At 46.3% G+C, this 13,885-nt stretch overlaps 1 protein-coding gene and 1 long non-coding RNA gene across 8 annotated transcripts; both read left to right on the top strand.

Annotated features, from left to right (window-relative positions):
* Positions 1–482: 482 nt before the first annotated feature.
* On the top strand, positions 483–5,197 carry LOC112894076. Of its 7 annotated transcripts, XM_025961701.1 has the most exons (4): positions 483–819; positions 1,419–1,586; positions 1,783–1,813; positions 4,200–5,197. In XM_025961701.1, the coding sequence occupies exon 4, from the start codon at positions 4,245–4,247 to the stop codon at positions 5,022–5,024; it is 780 nt and encodes a 259-aa protein (XP_025817486.1). In that variant the 5' UTR covers positions 483–819; positions 1,419–1,586; positions 1,783–1,813; positions 4,200–4,244; the 3' UTR covers positions 5,025–5,197. The 7 variants fall into 7 exon arrangements, with proteins under 7 accessions (XP_025817486.1, XP_025817496.1, XP_025817465.1 ...); XM_025961680.1 differs by lacking the exon at positions 1,783–1,813 and having other exon boundaries at positions 484–819; XM_025961711.1 differs by lacking the exons at positions 1,419–1,586; positions 1,783–1,813.
* Positions 5,198–6,749: 1,552 nt separating this feature from the next.
* Positions 6,750–9,009, top strand: LOC112899378. Its single transcript, XR_003230041.1, has 3 exons — positions 6,750–7,660; positions 7,996–8,068; positions 8,805–9,009. It is a non-coding gene; the product is annotated as an uncharacterized LOC112899378 (long non-coding RNA).
* Positions 9,010–13,885: the final 4,876 nt, after the last annotated feature.

Below are 13,885 nucleotides of genomic sequence, written 5' to 3'. Positions count from 1 at the left end.
CCGACCAATTTTCCCCACGCTAAATCGATACTTTCTCGCATTCTCCTATCTGGTGCCTGACCTACCGGTTATCTTTCTTACTGTCGGCGGTCGGCGGCTCCCACCACCTCGCCGCGTTGCACCGCCCCTCATCCCGCCACCGCCCGCTAGGCCTTCCTACCGCTCCCGCCCTCTCTTCTAAGATCGCCGGCCACGGGAAGCCCCAGCAGCCCTCCTCCCCAAATTCCAGCCGCCGCTGTAGAAGGAAGATGATGAACAATGCTAGAGGCCCATCTGCAGTGATTGCAGTGATTCACGCTCATGCGCTAACTCGCAGTCGCGCGCGACTTTAAGTATTTACGCAAACCAAGATTTTAAATAACCGATTATAAAAAAATAGACGCTATAATATTTAATTCGTAAAGCCAGCTATAAGCTAAATACCGGCTACGACCCCGCTAACCACCGCCTTTACGGACGATTTAAAACCACGGCGCAACCGGCGCCCTAGGCCTAGCTCGCGAGTTGCGAGTTGCGAGTTGCGACGCGCCTCCCCAGGACGACCCCAACCCCGGCCGCTCCTCATCTTGCGCGACGGTGCCACGAGTCCACGCCGCCGCCAGCCACCCGACGCCATCGAGCCTCGCCGCCACTCCTCCAGCACCGCTGCGCGGCAGGCCGGCAGAGCGCCAGCGCCCAAGGCGCCGGGCCTCCCGATCCCGACCCTGCCCTGTGCTGTCCCTGGCTCCCTGCGACCCTGCGGCTCGGCAGCTGCGCCCTCCTATCGCCAGCCGGCAGCCGCCCCTTACGCCCTACTCTGCTGCTACAAGTCTGCATCTGGTGAGTACAGATTTGGTTAATTGCTTAGCTTAGCCTGAAATTGGTATGTTATTCAGTATTTCAATGGTTAAGGATTTTGCTTAGCTTGTGTTCCCAAAAAAAAAAGGATTTCCTTAGCCAGTTAGCTTAGCCTGAAATCAGAGCCTGATGATATTTCTTCCAATGTAAGCGAGGGTGACATAGACACATAGCTCCCACGAGGAAGCGACAGCCCTATACTAGTATTGTAATCTTGTATTTATGCAAGACCTTGTCTATGTTTGAACTTTTTATATTGTAATTTATGCAAATATCAAGCTTATATTTGTTGAATTTAAGATATTATGAGACCTTTATAATTATTTTGTAGTATTGCTTCCTAATTATAAATTGGATTGTACAGTAATGCATATTAGAAGTTTTTTGCTGGCACGCCCTAGGTTCAAATCCTGGGTCCGCCACTCATTAACAGCCCCACATTTCGCATACCCTCTTTCCTTCCTTTCTGCATCGGCGTGGGGCAGACATCCAATCTGTTCGTAGATTAGTTGGCTCCTTTTTTTGGTTGGGGTAGGAGTCCACCCTAGCTTGCTTGGACTACTAACATTGTTTTACTGCAGAATCTATCCGCCCCCACCCCCCCACCCCACCCCACCCCACCCCCAGGTTACTGCAGATTTGTTTGCCACGTGGCAGAGGATGGATGAGCTAGCATTGGTGACTTGTTTTCTCTCTCTCGAATTTTTGGGGTTCAGCTGAAGCATAACTCTGCTGCAGTTTTAGAGAAGGTTGGGAACTCTTAGTGCTGTTTAAGTCAGTGAAAATTCTTTGGCGCTATACACCAAAATATACAATCTTTTAGGAGCTAGATGTCCAATTTTCTCCTAGTTATGTTCATTTTGTTCCAATGGTGAAGAACACTTTTGTTGTGTCATGTTCATCTAAAATGCTAATTCTTTTGCCCTCATGGAAATCTTTTAGCGGAAAACTGGTGTATCAGGCCAACTTGTGGCAGGTATGTTTTTCTCTAGGGGATTTAGCATAGCCTACTTCCTCAGATGAACCACATGACATTCTTTGACTTTTAAAGAAAGATTTAGAAATAGTAATGGCTTATTTGCAGTGGCAGACAAGTGCACATTTGTCAGGGCTGTTTCATCCCCCTGGATTCAACCAAGAAACGAATTTTCCTCGATGCCAAATTGCTATCAAATTTATTGACCACATTGCTGGCCACATTCATTGGTTATGACTTATGACTTATGAACTTAGTAGTATCCCTACTTCATGATTAGCGAAGGTTCCAGCTAAACTAGCGCAACTGCATTTTGATGATTTCTGATTTAGGTCAACGGAGTTTTGTTAGTACTGAAACTATGTTAGGAGATGTGAAATCATGCTCGATCAATTCCAAATATGTTTTTCTTTAACTTTTGGAATCCAAGTGAGCATATTTACTAGAGTAGCTACCTAATCGTGGTACTGACAAAACACTCCACTGGCTAAAAGTAAGAAACATTTGCCCAATCACATAGCATATAAGTGGCAGGTGGATGCTCATGGGAACTTGTAATGTTTGTTTTTTGCAATTTGTTGTTTTCTCTAGAACCTGGGTTTGCTGCCTTGTATCTATTAGCTTATTAAAAAATGTTTCGCTATCTGTTGCTGTTAATTATATTCATCCATGTTATTTCTGTTATTTGTTGAAAATAAAGAAAGGAACTCACAGGAACATCAATTAGTTCATAGTATTAAAAGAAATCCTTTGGTAACATCAGGGACCATGGTGTAAGGAAACTCTTACTATCATGATTAATTTGCGAAGATATTGAAGTACCACCATGTTTCATAGTTAAAGAAGAAATATAACCATGTTTTTTATAACATCTTCCTTCAAAGAAAATTTGAATATTACACTCCGGTTCACTTGCCTAGATGCCAAGGTGCTCATTGCACTACAGATTTGTTACTTGATTTGATTTAAATGCAATCCATTGTTCATTTAATTAAATAGAAGTTGTCCAGTACATTCCTTTATCTTAATACAGTCTTTGCTAATAATTACATTTTTTTAGCAGAAATTAAATGGTAGAAAGTTTAGAAACATAGAGATAAGTATAGAAAAGAAATAGCATGAAGGGCATGGTCATTGTTTCAGGTTTATCCATCTGATAGTGCAGAAACTTTTTTATGGTATGGATAGTAAAATAGCCCTGAAACGATTCTTAGCAGTTTGGTTGAGGTCCATAGGATAAAACTTGTGGCAGGCTGTCCTCCTGGGGTTTATTTAGGCATGAGTTGCATAACCTTTTTTTCAGATGAGTGACCAAAGCAGCATAGGTATTCTGGCATTTTTCTTGTCCCCTTGAAAGTGTGTTCATAAAGAAAATGAAGAAATGAAGATTTTGCATACTTTTGATAAGTGATGACATCAAATATGACATAAAGTATAATTCAAAGAGTTTATTTTTACAATGCTTTTAGTCTGCAGCCCAGGTCATGCTAAGTTTGTAAGGCCAACACCCAACAGGAGCCAGGCTGGGCCTTAGATCAGCTTACTTCTTGTTCAAATAATCAAATTACTGTGCAGTTGTGACTGTTGGATGCTGAAAAAAATTGTAGGGATGCTACTTAGTTCACTAATTGCAAAAGGGTTCATAGTTTAGTGGTTGTGGCTCCTGAGTAGCACCTCTAATACCTCGGTTCGACTCTCCGTGGGAGCAAATTTCAGGGCTGGTTAAAAAACCTCCCTTGTTGGCAACCCATAAAATAGTGGCAGGATGCCGGCCTATGGTAACGGTGGCACCCAGCCTGTGTGAACGGTGCAGTCCTACCTGGAGGTAGTGATAGGGCACTGAACCAGGTGGCAGGTGCTATAGGGTCCGCACTGTCAGCGTTCCATGGGTTTCTCGGTCGGTTGAAGACTGAGGTTTCTTCTTCCAAACAATACTGTGGGGGGCGGTCTTGCACTATCAAATATGTTATCATCTTCCCTCGCTACTTTTTGTTCTTTGTAATTTTACTGTCATTTTATTACGAGTAAAAATATATCCAGGGTCCTTCAACTATCAAAGTGAGTATCCGGGTCCTTCAACTTTTCAAGCGGTTCACTCTAATTTCACTTTAGGTCCAATGATTCTCACTTGGGATGTACCACTTAGTTTGAGGACCCAGATGCTCACTTAAGAGTTCATGGACCTATATGGGAATCTGGGAAAAGTTTGAGGACCCTAGATGCACTTTACTCTTACGTAATTATTCTGTTATCTGGTTACTTATCTTCCCTTAACTTCAGCTTGAAAAGTGATATCTTCTCTAGTCTTACAGAACTTCAGCTTGAAAAGTGATATCTTCTCTAGTCTTACAGTCCAGTTACCTGCTCTTTTTGATCATATTTGCAGGTACTCCAGGCCACTTCCTCATTAGGGTGCTACTAAATTCTGTGCATGGCCATGACTTCTGAAGATGGAGACATCTTGGCTCTTCTTTCAGAACCAAGTCTAACGGAAGAGCAACTTGAAGCTTCTGAATCTGATGATATACTGCCTGCTATTCTAGGAGCCATTAAATCAAATGCAAAGGCAGTTGAACCTTCACCCGAGGAGGCTGCCTGGGCAGATTCATGTTTTGTGCAGACTTCTGAATTGTCAGAGGATGACTGGGGAGCAATGAGGAATGCCTTGCTTGATGCCCTTGAGAAGCCAATGGATAGTCCCTTTGATGCTTCTGAAGCTGTGCATGACAAAAGCATCCATGCAATCTCAGAGGAAAGGCCTCACTCTCTCAATGCTGAAAAGGTTCCTCGGCATGATGATGTGCACATGGAGCAGATGAACAATATCGATGATGACAAGGATAGTAGTCAAGCTTGTGAAGTTGCTGATGTAATCAGAGGTGTAGATGAACATGGAAAGCAAATGGATGGTTACACAGTGAAACCTGAGGATGACAATGAGTTGGCTTCACCCGAAGGTCTTGAGCAGACGGAGTCGACAGATTCTATCTTCAAGGTTTGGGATCTGGAGCTGTCTTTTTCCGATGATGATGATGGTGAGCTTGAACTCATCAAGGATCTGAAGAAGCTCCTCAAGGAGAATGGCAGCCCTCCAGAGACTGTGTATCCAACTTCTCCTCCGGATGACGTAGCTAAGCCCTTGGATCAGATAAACATCGATGAACTTGTGGCGGGCTTGAGTGACTTGTCAATAGAACAAACCAACAAGTAAGATTAGTCAGGTCCATAGCGCACCTTGATCCATTCAACTGCGATCTTGTGGTTTGCTCTCTACAGCAGCGCTAATTGCTTGTTTCACAGGGGGTTTTAGCCCAAGGCTTAGGCTAACTTTTGATTGCTTGTACTTGAAATCTCCATGTTTAGATTGAATTAATGTTCTTTTCATCCCCCCCCCCCCCCCCCCTGGGGGGGCTCTTCCTTAGGCAGCCACAAACTTCCAAAGTACTCCCTCGTTTGAAATATATGACATTATGAACTAATTAGGATGAAACGTCTTATATTTAAAATGTAGGGGTACAAAGTTAGCATTTAGGCATGTGATGGATTGAGTTCAACGATTTGCTTGTAAGATAAGACGATCTAATCTGTAGGCTTGTACCTACCAATTGTCAATGCTGAGGACATACGGGCATACCGCTTATGGTTTTCCTAGAGATTGTGTTCAGGGCAGCGGGAATGTGAACATAGGTTTGGTTTGCCAAGTTTTTGCGTGACATCCTATCAAAAAAAAAGGTTTCTGCATAACATGAGTGGGCATCAGCAACGACTTGAGCGAAAGTTAGCAGTGGAAGGAAAAGAAAAAAATTGCAGGTCCTCCAGCAGCTTTTGCACATAGAGCACTAGAGTTCCTGAATTGGGATGCATGCCACAACATACGATAGGCCGGGCTCTGATCTTACACAATTTTGAGCTAAAATATATATGGGCCAAGTTGGATTGTGAAGATAGCACTAGAGCCATAATCCATTACCACCCCTACATGTGCCTCGGGCTCGGGGAACGGGGATATACGCGCCATATGAGAATAAGCCCACAATTAGGAGGGTAAGTTTCGTTTTCTTTTCAAGTCAATGTTTGGACATCAAACCGCAACTAACTGGATTAAAAAGGAATAGAATCGAATCCACGAACTCAACAAGAACTACTCAACAAGAACTACGACATCCTTCCTACTCAATTAGTGTCACTACTTGCATCCCTACCCAATTACACATGTACAATCAACTAGGTTATGCTAGAATAATGTCTATTCTTATATCAATAATAATACATGATTACATATGTAGAATTTAAAATCTTAAAATTAAAATTCACTAAAATAGGCTACTTTTGAGGATTATCTGAATTTTTAGGGTACAAAATACTTTCAAAAAATTATGGAAAAATACCCAAAATTTCTATAGTCTGATGACATAATTTATAAACTTAGTTTACATCATAAGTTACAAAAGGATTTCGAAGTTCTTTAACAAATATAGTTTTTAAAGTTCTTTCTCTTAAAACAAAAAATTGAAGTACCTTCAATATTCTCTTACTAACTTATGATGGAAGATAATTTTTCAAATTATTTTCATTCCATGATAGAAATTTTATGTATTTTTCCTTAAATTTTGGAAATTATCATTGTACCCAAAAAATTTAGATAGTCTTCAAAAGTAGTATATTTTGGTGGATCTTAATTTTAAGATTTTAAATGGTATGTATGTGTTTTTATGCAAAATGGGTTTTATCTCCATCTGTTATACTAGTACAACAATTTCATGAATTTCGAATGTGATTTGGTCATTTTAGTCAAGAAAAGAGGGGATAAACCATGAGTGAGTGTTAACGAAAGTATGATGGAATGTATGGAAGTGTCAAAAAGAAAATAAAAGATCAACCCAATATCACAATCTCTACTACTAAAAAGCACTTAGTGTCCACGTGTCACCCGATGGCTCTGCCGGCAGAGCCACGGGCGGATCTCCCCCCTCCCCATCGTTGCCTTCCGCCACCGCCTCTCCCACGCTCCCACCGTCCCACCCCAACCGGCGAAAGAAAAATCAGTTGCGAGCTCGCAATCCAGCTCCTCCCCCGCCACCCCACGCACGACGCCGGCTCCTCCCGCACGCTCGCGACCTCGCCCTGCTCCGACATCCCTGCGGCGCCTCCCGCCTGTGGCCTCCCCGCCGACATCCCCTACCTTCCCCTCTACTTCATTTGGCAAGTCCTCGCAGCCTCCCCGCCGGTGCAGAGCCGCCACCATGGAGCAGCTCCGAAGCCGGCCGGATTTTCCGGCCAAATCCAGCCCTCTCCGCCATTGGTGAGCACACCTCTGAGTTCCCCTCCCTCTCCTCTCCCTCCCTCACACATAAACTGCTGTGCTGGGACGCTTGAGATCGGGGCCGATTGCTCGAGCTGCTCGCCGTACTTGCCATCGCGTCATCCCCGTCGCCCCGCACTGCCGCCGTCGCGTCGTCCAACCATCCCACCACGCCGCCGCTGCGGCGTTGATCCATAGCCACGTCGCCGCTGCAGCCCCACCACCCACCGCGGCACCACACCGCCTCTGCGGCGTCGACCCCAGCGTCGCCACGGTGCCGCCGTCGTGCCGCCTCCATCCAGACGCCCTGCCGTTAGTCCGCTTGGTGACCAGGGCCTCATGTAGATGGGTCCAGGGGTTGCAGGCGTGCTGCCCCATTCAAGAGGGCGCAAGCCCATTAGCTATTCGACAGATGGCTTCAATCTCGTGGATAGATGCAGTGATAGTTCCTTGGTACGAAATGCACCTGCTAAGCACACTGCTCACCAGAAGTTCGATGGAATGCCTCACAGGACCATTGTTCGAGGGAAGATCAATTCAGCAAGGTACACACACTCCAGAACCAATGTTTTGTTTCTGTACCTCAAGAAGCATTTTGATGGACATCTCAGTACACTATTTAACTAAATCATATATTGTTCAGCTTTCCTAATTAAGCATTGCTGGTATATGTCTAGGACAATGTGGCTGTCACTAGCAGAAATCTCCATGTGTTAACTGATTGTGTCACTTTGATTTTCTGAATGGAAAAATATTTTTTTATTTTGCACTGAAAGATCTAAAACTATATATAAGGACTGCACCCAATTCATCGTACATCTGTTTTTTGATGTTGGCATTAGCCCTCAAAGGGTACTAATCAGTCATTTGTTTTCTTCAGAGGTGTCGGGGGCAGAGAACGCAGAGCAAATCAATTTTTCTGAATAAACTAAAGCAGAATTGCACTGTATATGGTATGCTCCTCTGTACTTGTTTCTGTGTTCCAGAGCTTCCCTCAACATCTAATAACCCTTTTGGTAATCAATGTCCATGCTTCATTAGTTTAGATAAGCAATCTGGGTCTGAATTGCGTTGCCATCCTGCATTACTTTAGGATAATCCCTTCCTTAGTTTGATTGTTTGTCGTTTGAGTAGATCATCAAGCCTGAAAATCTACAGTGTTTCTGAGGACATCAAACTTGAGTTCTAGGTGCTGTCTGAAAATATTGCTGAGTTTATTATGCCATTTCAGTGCTTGGAGATGCATTTCTTCCTTGGCTAAATCACCCTGCTTCCCTATTAGTTTATGATGATGATATGTGAAGAAATTTTTGAACCTTTCCCCATTATAAGTGGTAACTGTCGACTTCTTTATTTGAGTGCGGAAGAACAGATGTACTTATATGTATGGGCAGGGCCAATAATTTTCTATATCCACATTGCCTTAGTTAAAGTCAGTAGCATATTTAGTTGTACAGGAGATACGCCTGACATGTTAGTCTATTTCCTTGTCTAATCTCCTTCCTTGAATATTGGGATCTCTATCATTTTGGTTGTAACCGTATATGGCAAAATAATGCAAGCTAAAGCTATCGCATATTTTGATTATTACTGCATCTGGACGTTCCGAGTATTTTCTAAGAGTATGTGAGTTGAGAATTTGCTATGGTACTATCTCAAACGGTCTCAACTAGATTATTTTATTTGCAGGTCATTCAATAGCAACCATTTGGCTGGACAGATACCAGATATTTTTCAGCACTCAACTTTGACTTGTCTAAACAATGTTATCCTAGACTACCATTAACTGATAATTTCAGAACTTGCTATGATAGTATCTAAAACTGTCTCAACTAGATTCTTATATTTCCATGTCCAAATATGAGTGATTGATTGTATGAGTTTTTACCATTTATTTAGTAGTTACATCCTTACAAGTTTTGTTTGTTAGCTGACTAGAGGGTTTTTTTTTAACATCAGTTTGCCATGTTTGAGATGAGAGATAGTAAGTTTTCAAAGTTTTTCTTATTTATTTTCACATTTAGGAGCCCAAGGGTTGGTGCAGAAGATTGAAGCTACAAGCATGCTACTACTGAGGATCATACCTCTGTCAGACTCGGGGGTACGAGGCTGTGTACATAACGTAGTTTAAACAAGGTTAAGAGATAAAACCCGTCTTATCTCTTATTTAAGTTGTTTTCTACTCGTTTGAGTAGGAGATAAAACTAGTCGATACAGAAGGAAACTATCCGAGTTATACCCGGGTATGATTCCTTAGCTCGTATTGATTAGATCCATGTAACCCTGACCTCCCGGATATATAAGGGGGGGGGGCAGGGATCCTCTCAAAACATCTCATTCTACACCCAAGGGAATACAAGCCACCATACAGGACGTAGGGTATTACGCACCTCGCGGCCTAAACCTATTTAAATCTTATGTTCCTTGCACCTTCAAGTTCCTGATCTCGGCGTCTCCTCACCTAAACTTACCATCTTGGGTATACCTTTCGGTGGGCAGCCGGTAAAACACCGACAGCTGGCGCGCCAGGTAGGGGAGCGCATCGAAGATCCACCGGTGAACTCGATGGCATCTTTCCAGTTCACCAGTTTCCGTCGATTCCTCGTCGACATGAAGCCAAAAACTCCCGCGGCAGGTCCTCGCAGCAACCTTGACAAGTTCGTTGATGATCTCGACGACTTGTCAATTCATGCATCCGCTGCAAGGATCGAGGTAGAGTCTGCTTCCGGTGTGACTTCATCCGGCGCTACATCAACTTTCCTTGGGTTGGACTCGTTCCAATCTAAGGACTCGCGTAGCCGATCACGACTCGGTCTACGCAATTTGGCCACTGATCTCCAGGAGGACGACATGTCCGAGTCCCTCTCCGCATTAGAGAAGGACTTGGACTGTCTGCTCCAACTTGGAGGGCCTGAAGCCACCGCACGTCGGGGGGCTTTGGGTTGTTTTGGTGCCAGCGATATGATGATCACCTCCACCCCGGAGGGGCGTTTCGTGCATTGGAAGGGCATGAAACCCTCTGATCTACTTGAGGCTGAGGATCGACTTGTGGCCCACCTCGAGCCTTTGCCTTTTCAGGAGGGCAGGCCGTTAGCCACCATGGTGGAGGGGTCGACTGAACTAGTCGACGAGAGCTCTGAGGAGCTCATCTCACGCCAGGTGCTGATGGCGGAAGAAGGCGAGGACGATGGTGACTTGCCTATCGTTGAATTTGATGCGGTCTCCGAGGACGAAGCCACAGCCAACACCGGCGACGAAAATGACACCGATCGTGAGGCACGGAGGACCTGAAACAGAGCTCGCGCAGCTCGCCGAAGGAGGGTCAATGAGCGCATGCGGTCCATGCATCGCGAGCTTGACGCTGAATCCGCTGCCGTAAGCGAGCGGGGCTTCATGACTCCGGTGGCCAAAATCGCCAGGGTTACGGCCATACTCGAGCGCAGTAATGATCCGAACGTGCGTCAAGCACTTCGTTACGCGCAGAGGGCCTGGATTCAGCTTGATCAGCAAAACCCGGCGTCTACCGTCAGGGAGGAGCGAGTGGGCGAGAGTCGAAGCCAGGCTCACAGTCTAACGGCAGGCGGCCGTCGTCGACCTCAGCGCAGCAACAACGACAACGCTCGCGGGAGTCAGGCCCTTGGCGGGAGGCAGCAGCCACCTCCAGGGGGTAACCCGCGACAGACCAATCACCGGCCTCCTCCAGAAGACCTGCGCCAGCACATCAATGAAGGCCGCAATGCGCGGTCCGTGATCGATTCCAGGCGCAAAGTATGCGAAGAAGTCGAGACAGAAGGTACTGACTGCAGCGGCCGTTTCCCAGCTTTCTCCGCATGGTTCAGCAGTTACAAGTACCCTGAGGGCTTCAAGCCGATCGGCATCACCAAATATGATGGTAAGCAAGCTCCTCAGCAATGGCTACGTTGCTACTCCACCGCCATTGAAGTCGCAGGAGGCTCCAACATTACCAAGGTCGTCTACTTCCCGATGGCCTTGGATCCTGCGCCCCTCACGTGGTTGGAGAGCCTCAGCAACAACTCCATCGACTCCTGAAAGCGGCTCAAGAAGGTCTTCATCGACAACTTCCAGGGGGCGATCGCTCGTGCAGGTACTCGTCACGATCTTGCTCAGTGTAAAGAGGAACGTAACGAGCTCCTATGATCCTACACACGCTGTTTCTTTGATGTCCGAGCCACCATCGCGAATATCTCGGAGGAGGACATCATCGACTGCTTCTACAACGGCATCACCAATCCAGGCATCTACAGAGACTTAGGGCGGAACAGGCCAAAGACTATTGCGGGGCTGCGTGACATGATGCACGACTAGTCCGAGCAGGAGGAGAAGATGCGGGAGCAGTTCCCGAGGCGCCAAGATGGCAATCTGAGGCATCGTCATGACAACCACAACGACAAGAGCCAGTGTGACTATCCGAGTCCATCCTGAAAGTGCAAGCCAGATTATCTCATCGCGGCTGTGGATCGTCCCTCGCGAGGCAAGAAGTCGACAACGCAGGAGGAGTTCGAGAAGCTCCTGCAGAAGAAATGCCCATGGCATCCAGGTGCTAATCATACGGCAATTGATTGTTACCACCTCCGGAGGACTTTCAGTAATTCCGGTGATGGCAAGAAGAATAAGAAGCCAGTGGATAAAGAACCCGAAGATGATGATCAAGGGGACCAAGGACGCAACCCGAAGTTTCAGGATGCTTCGAAGACCGTCAACGTCATCTTCCGGGGGGATGGAGACTTCGGTTCCAGGCGGGAATAAAAACTGCTTCTCCGGGAGATCATGTCCGTCGAGCCGGCGACACCACGACCACTCCGCTGGTCAGAGGTACCCATCTCGTTCTCCCGCGATGATCAGTGGACAAGCTTGTCGGAGTCCGATAAGTTCCCCTGGTTCTGGACCCGGTGGTGGCAGAAGTCAGGCTCACCAAGGTGCTCATCGACGGTGGGAGTGGTCTCAACCTCATCTTCGCCAGCACTTTGAGGAAATTGGGTCTGAACTTCACGGACATGCTGGTTCCAAGCAACTCTCCTTTCTACGGCATTGTCCCAGGTAATGCGGCGCACCCACTTGGCATGGTGGTTCTTCCAGTCACTTTCAGCACGAGGGAGAACTACCGCACCGAGTTTATTAAATTCGAAGTTGCTAACTTTGAATCTTCTTATCATGCTATACTGGGTCGTCCGGCACTCGCCAAATTCATGGCAGTGCCGCATTATGTTTGTCTGCTTCTTAAGATGCCAGGACAAAGTGGGGTACTCACTCTCCGAGGTGACTTGTAGAAGTCATATGATTGCAACCAGGAGGCGATCCAATATGCTTCGACTACACGTGTGCCAGATGCTTTAGGGGAAGTACTCGCGGCCGCGCAGCAGCTCTCCCAAGTCGGGCTGGAGATCCCTTCAAGAAAGACCAGCAAATCGAGCATCCAGTCGACTGGTGACGTGGCCCTCAAGTCGATCGAGCTCCAGGAGCGTGACTTATCTAAGACCGCCGTTATCGGCGTGGGCTTAGATGAGAAATAGGATCGCGCTCGTCAGTTTCCTTCGGGCTAACCGAGACATATTTGCGTGGAAACCAGCGGATATGCCAGGGGTGCCCAGAGAACTGATCGAGCATAGTCTGAATGTACACCCACAGGATGTGCCTAAAAAGCAAAGCCTTCGAAGATTTGCTCACGACAAGCGTGAGGCGATTAAACGGGAAATAGCTAAACTCCTCGCGGCTGGCTTTATTAAAGAAATGATTCATCCAGAGTGGGTAGCTAATCCCGTCCTTGTAAGAAAAAAGAATAATGAATGGAGAATGTGTGTTGACTATACCGATCTCAACAAGGATTGCCCAAAAGATCACTTCGGGCTACCGCGCATCGATCAAGTCGTCGACTCGATGGCGGGCTGTGTCCTCCTTTGCTTCCTTGATTGTTATTCAGGATATCACTAGATTGCGCTCAAGGAGGAGGATCAAATCAAGACCGCGTTCATCATCCTGTTCGGGACTTACGCCTACAAAACTATGTCTTTTGGTTTGAGAAATGCAGGAGCAACCTATCAGCGTGCTATTTAGATGTGCTTTGCCGATCAGCTGCATTGAAACGTTGAAGCCTACGTGGATGACGTGGTCATCAAGACCAGGAATCCCGATGGCTTGATTGCAGACTTGGAAGAGACGTTCAGCAGCCTACGCAGGTTTCGGTGGAAGCTCAACCCAACTAAATGCATTTTCGGAGTACCATCAGGGAAATTGCTCGGGTTCATCGTCAGCAACCGGGGAATTGAAGCCAACCCTGTGAAGATTTCGGCCATCACTTATATGAGGGCTCCAGCCACATTCAAAGATGTGCAGAAGCTAACAGGCTGTATGGCAGCTCTGAACAGGTTCATCTCCCGGCTCGGGAGAGAGGACTGCCCTTCTTCAAGCTCCTGAAGCGCCAAGACAAGTTCCAATGGACGGAGGAGGCCGAGCGAGCTTTACAAGACCTGAAGCATCACCTTCAGTCCCCTCCGGTCCTTACACCACCTTTGCCGGGAGAAGATCTACTACTCTACATTGCGGCAACAACTCATGTCGTCAGCAGTGCTATTGTAGTCGAGTGAGGCGAGGAAGGCCATGCATTTGGAGTGCAGAGGCCTGTATATTTCATCAGCGAGGTACTCTCCGAATCCAAGGTAGATACCCGGTAGTTCAGAAACTTTTATATGCAATTCTGATTACATCAAGAAAATTGCGCCATTACTTTGACGAGTACAAGATCACTGTGATTA

Source organism: Panicum hallii, chromosome 1 (assembly GCF_002211085.1).
Source record: "Panicum hallii strain FIL2 chromosome 1, PHallii_v3.1, whole genome shotgun sequence".
In the NCBI taxonomy this organism is placed as follows: Eukaryota; Viridiplantae; Streptophyta; class Magnoliopsida; order Poales; family Poaceae; genus Panicum; species Panicum hallii.
This window is presented reverse-complemented; position numbering and strand designations above follow the sequence as displayed.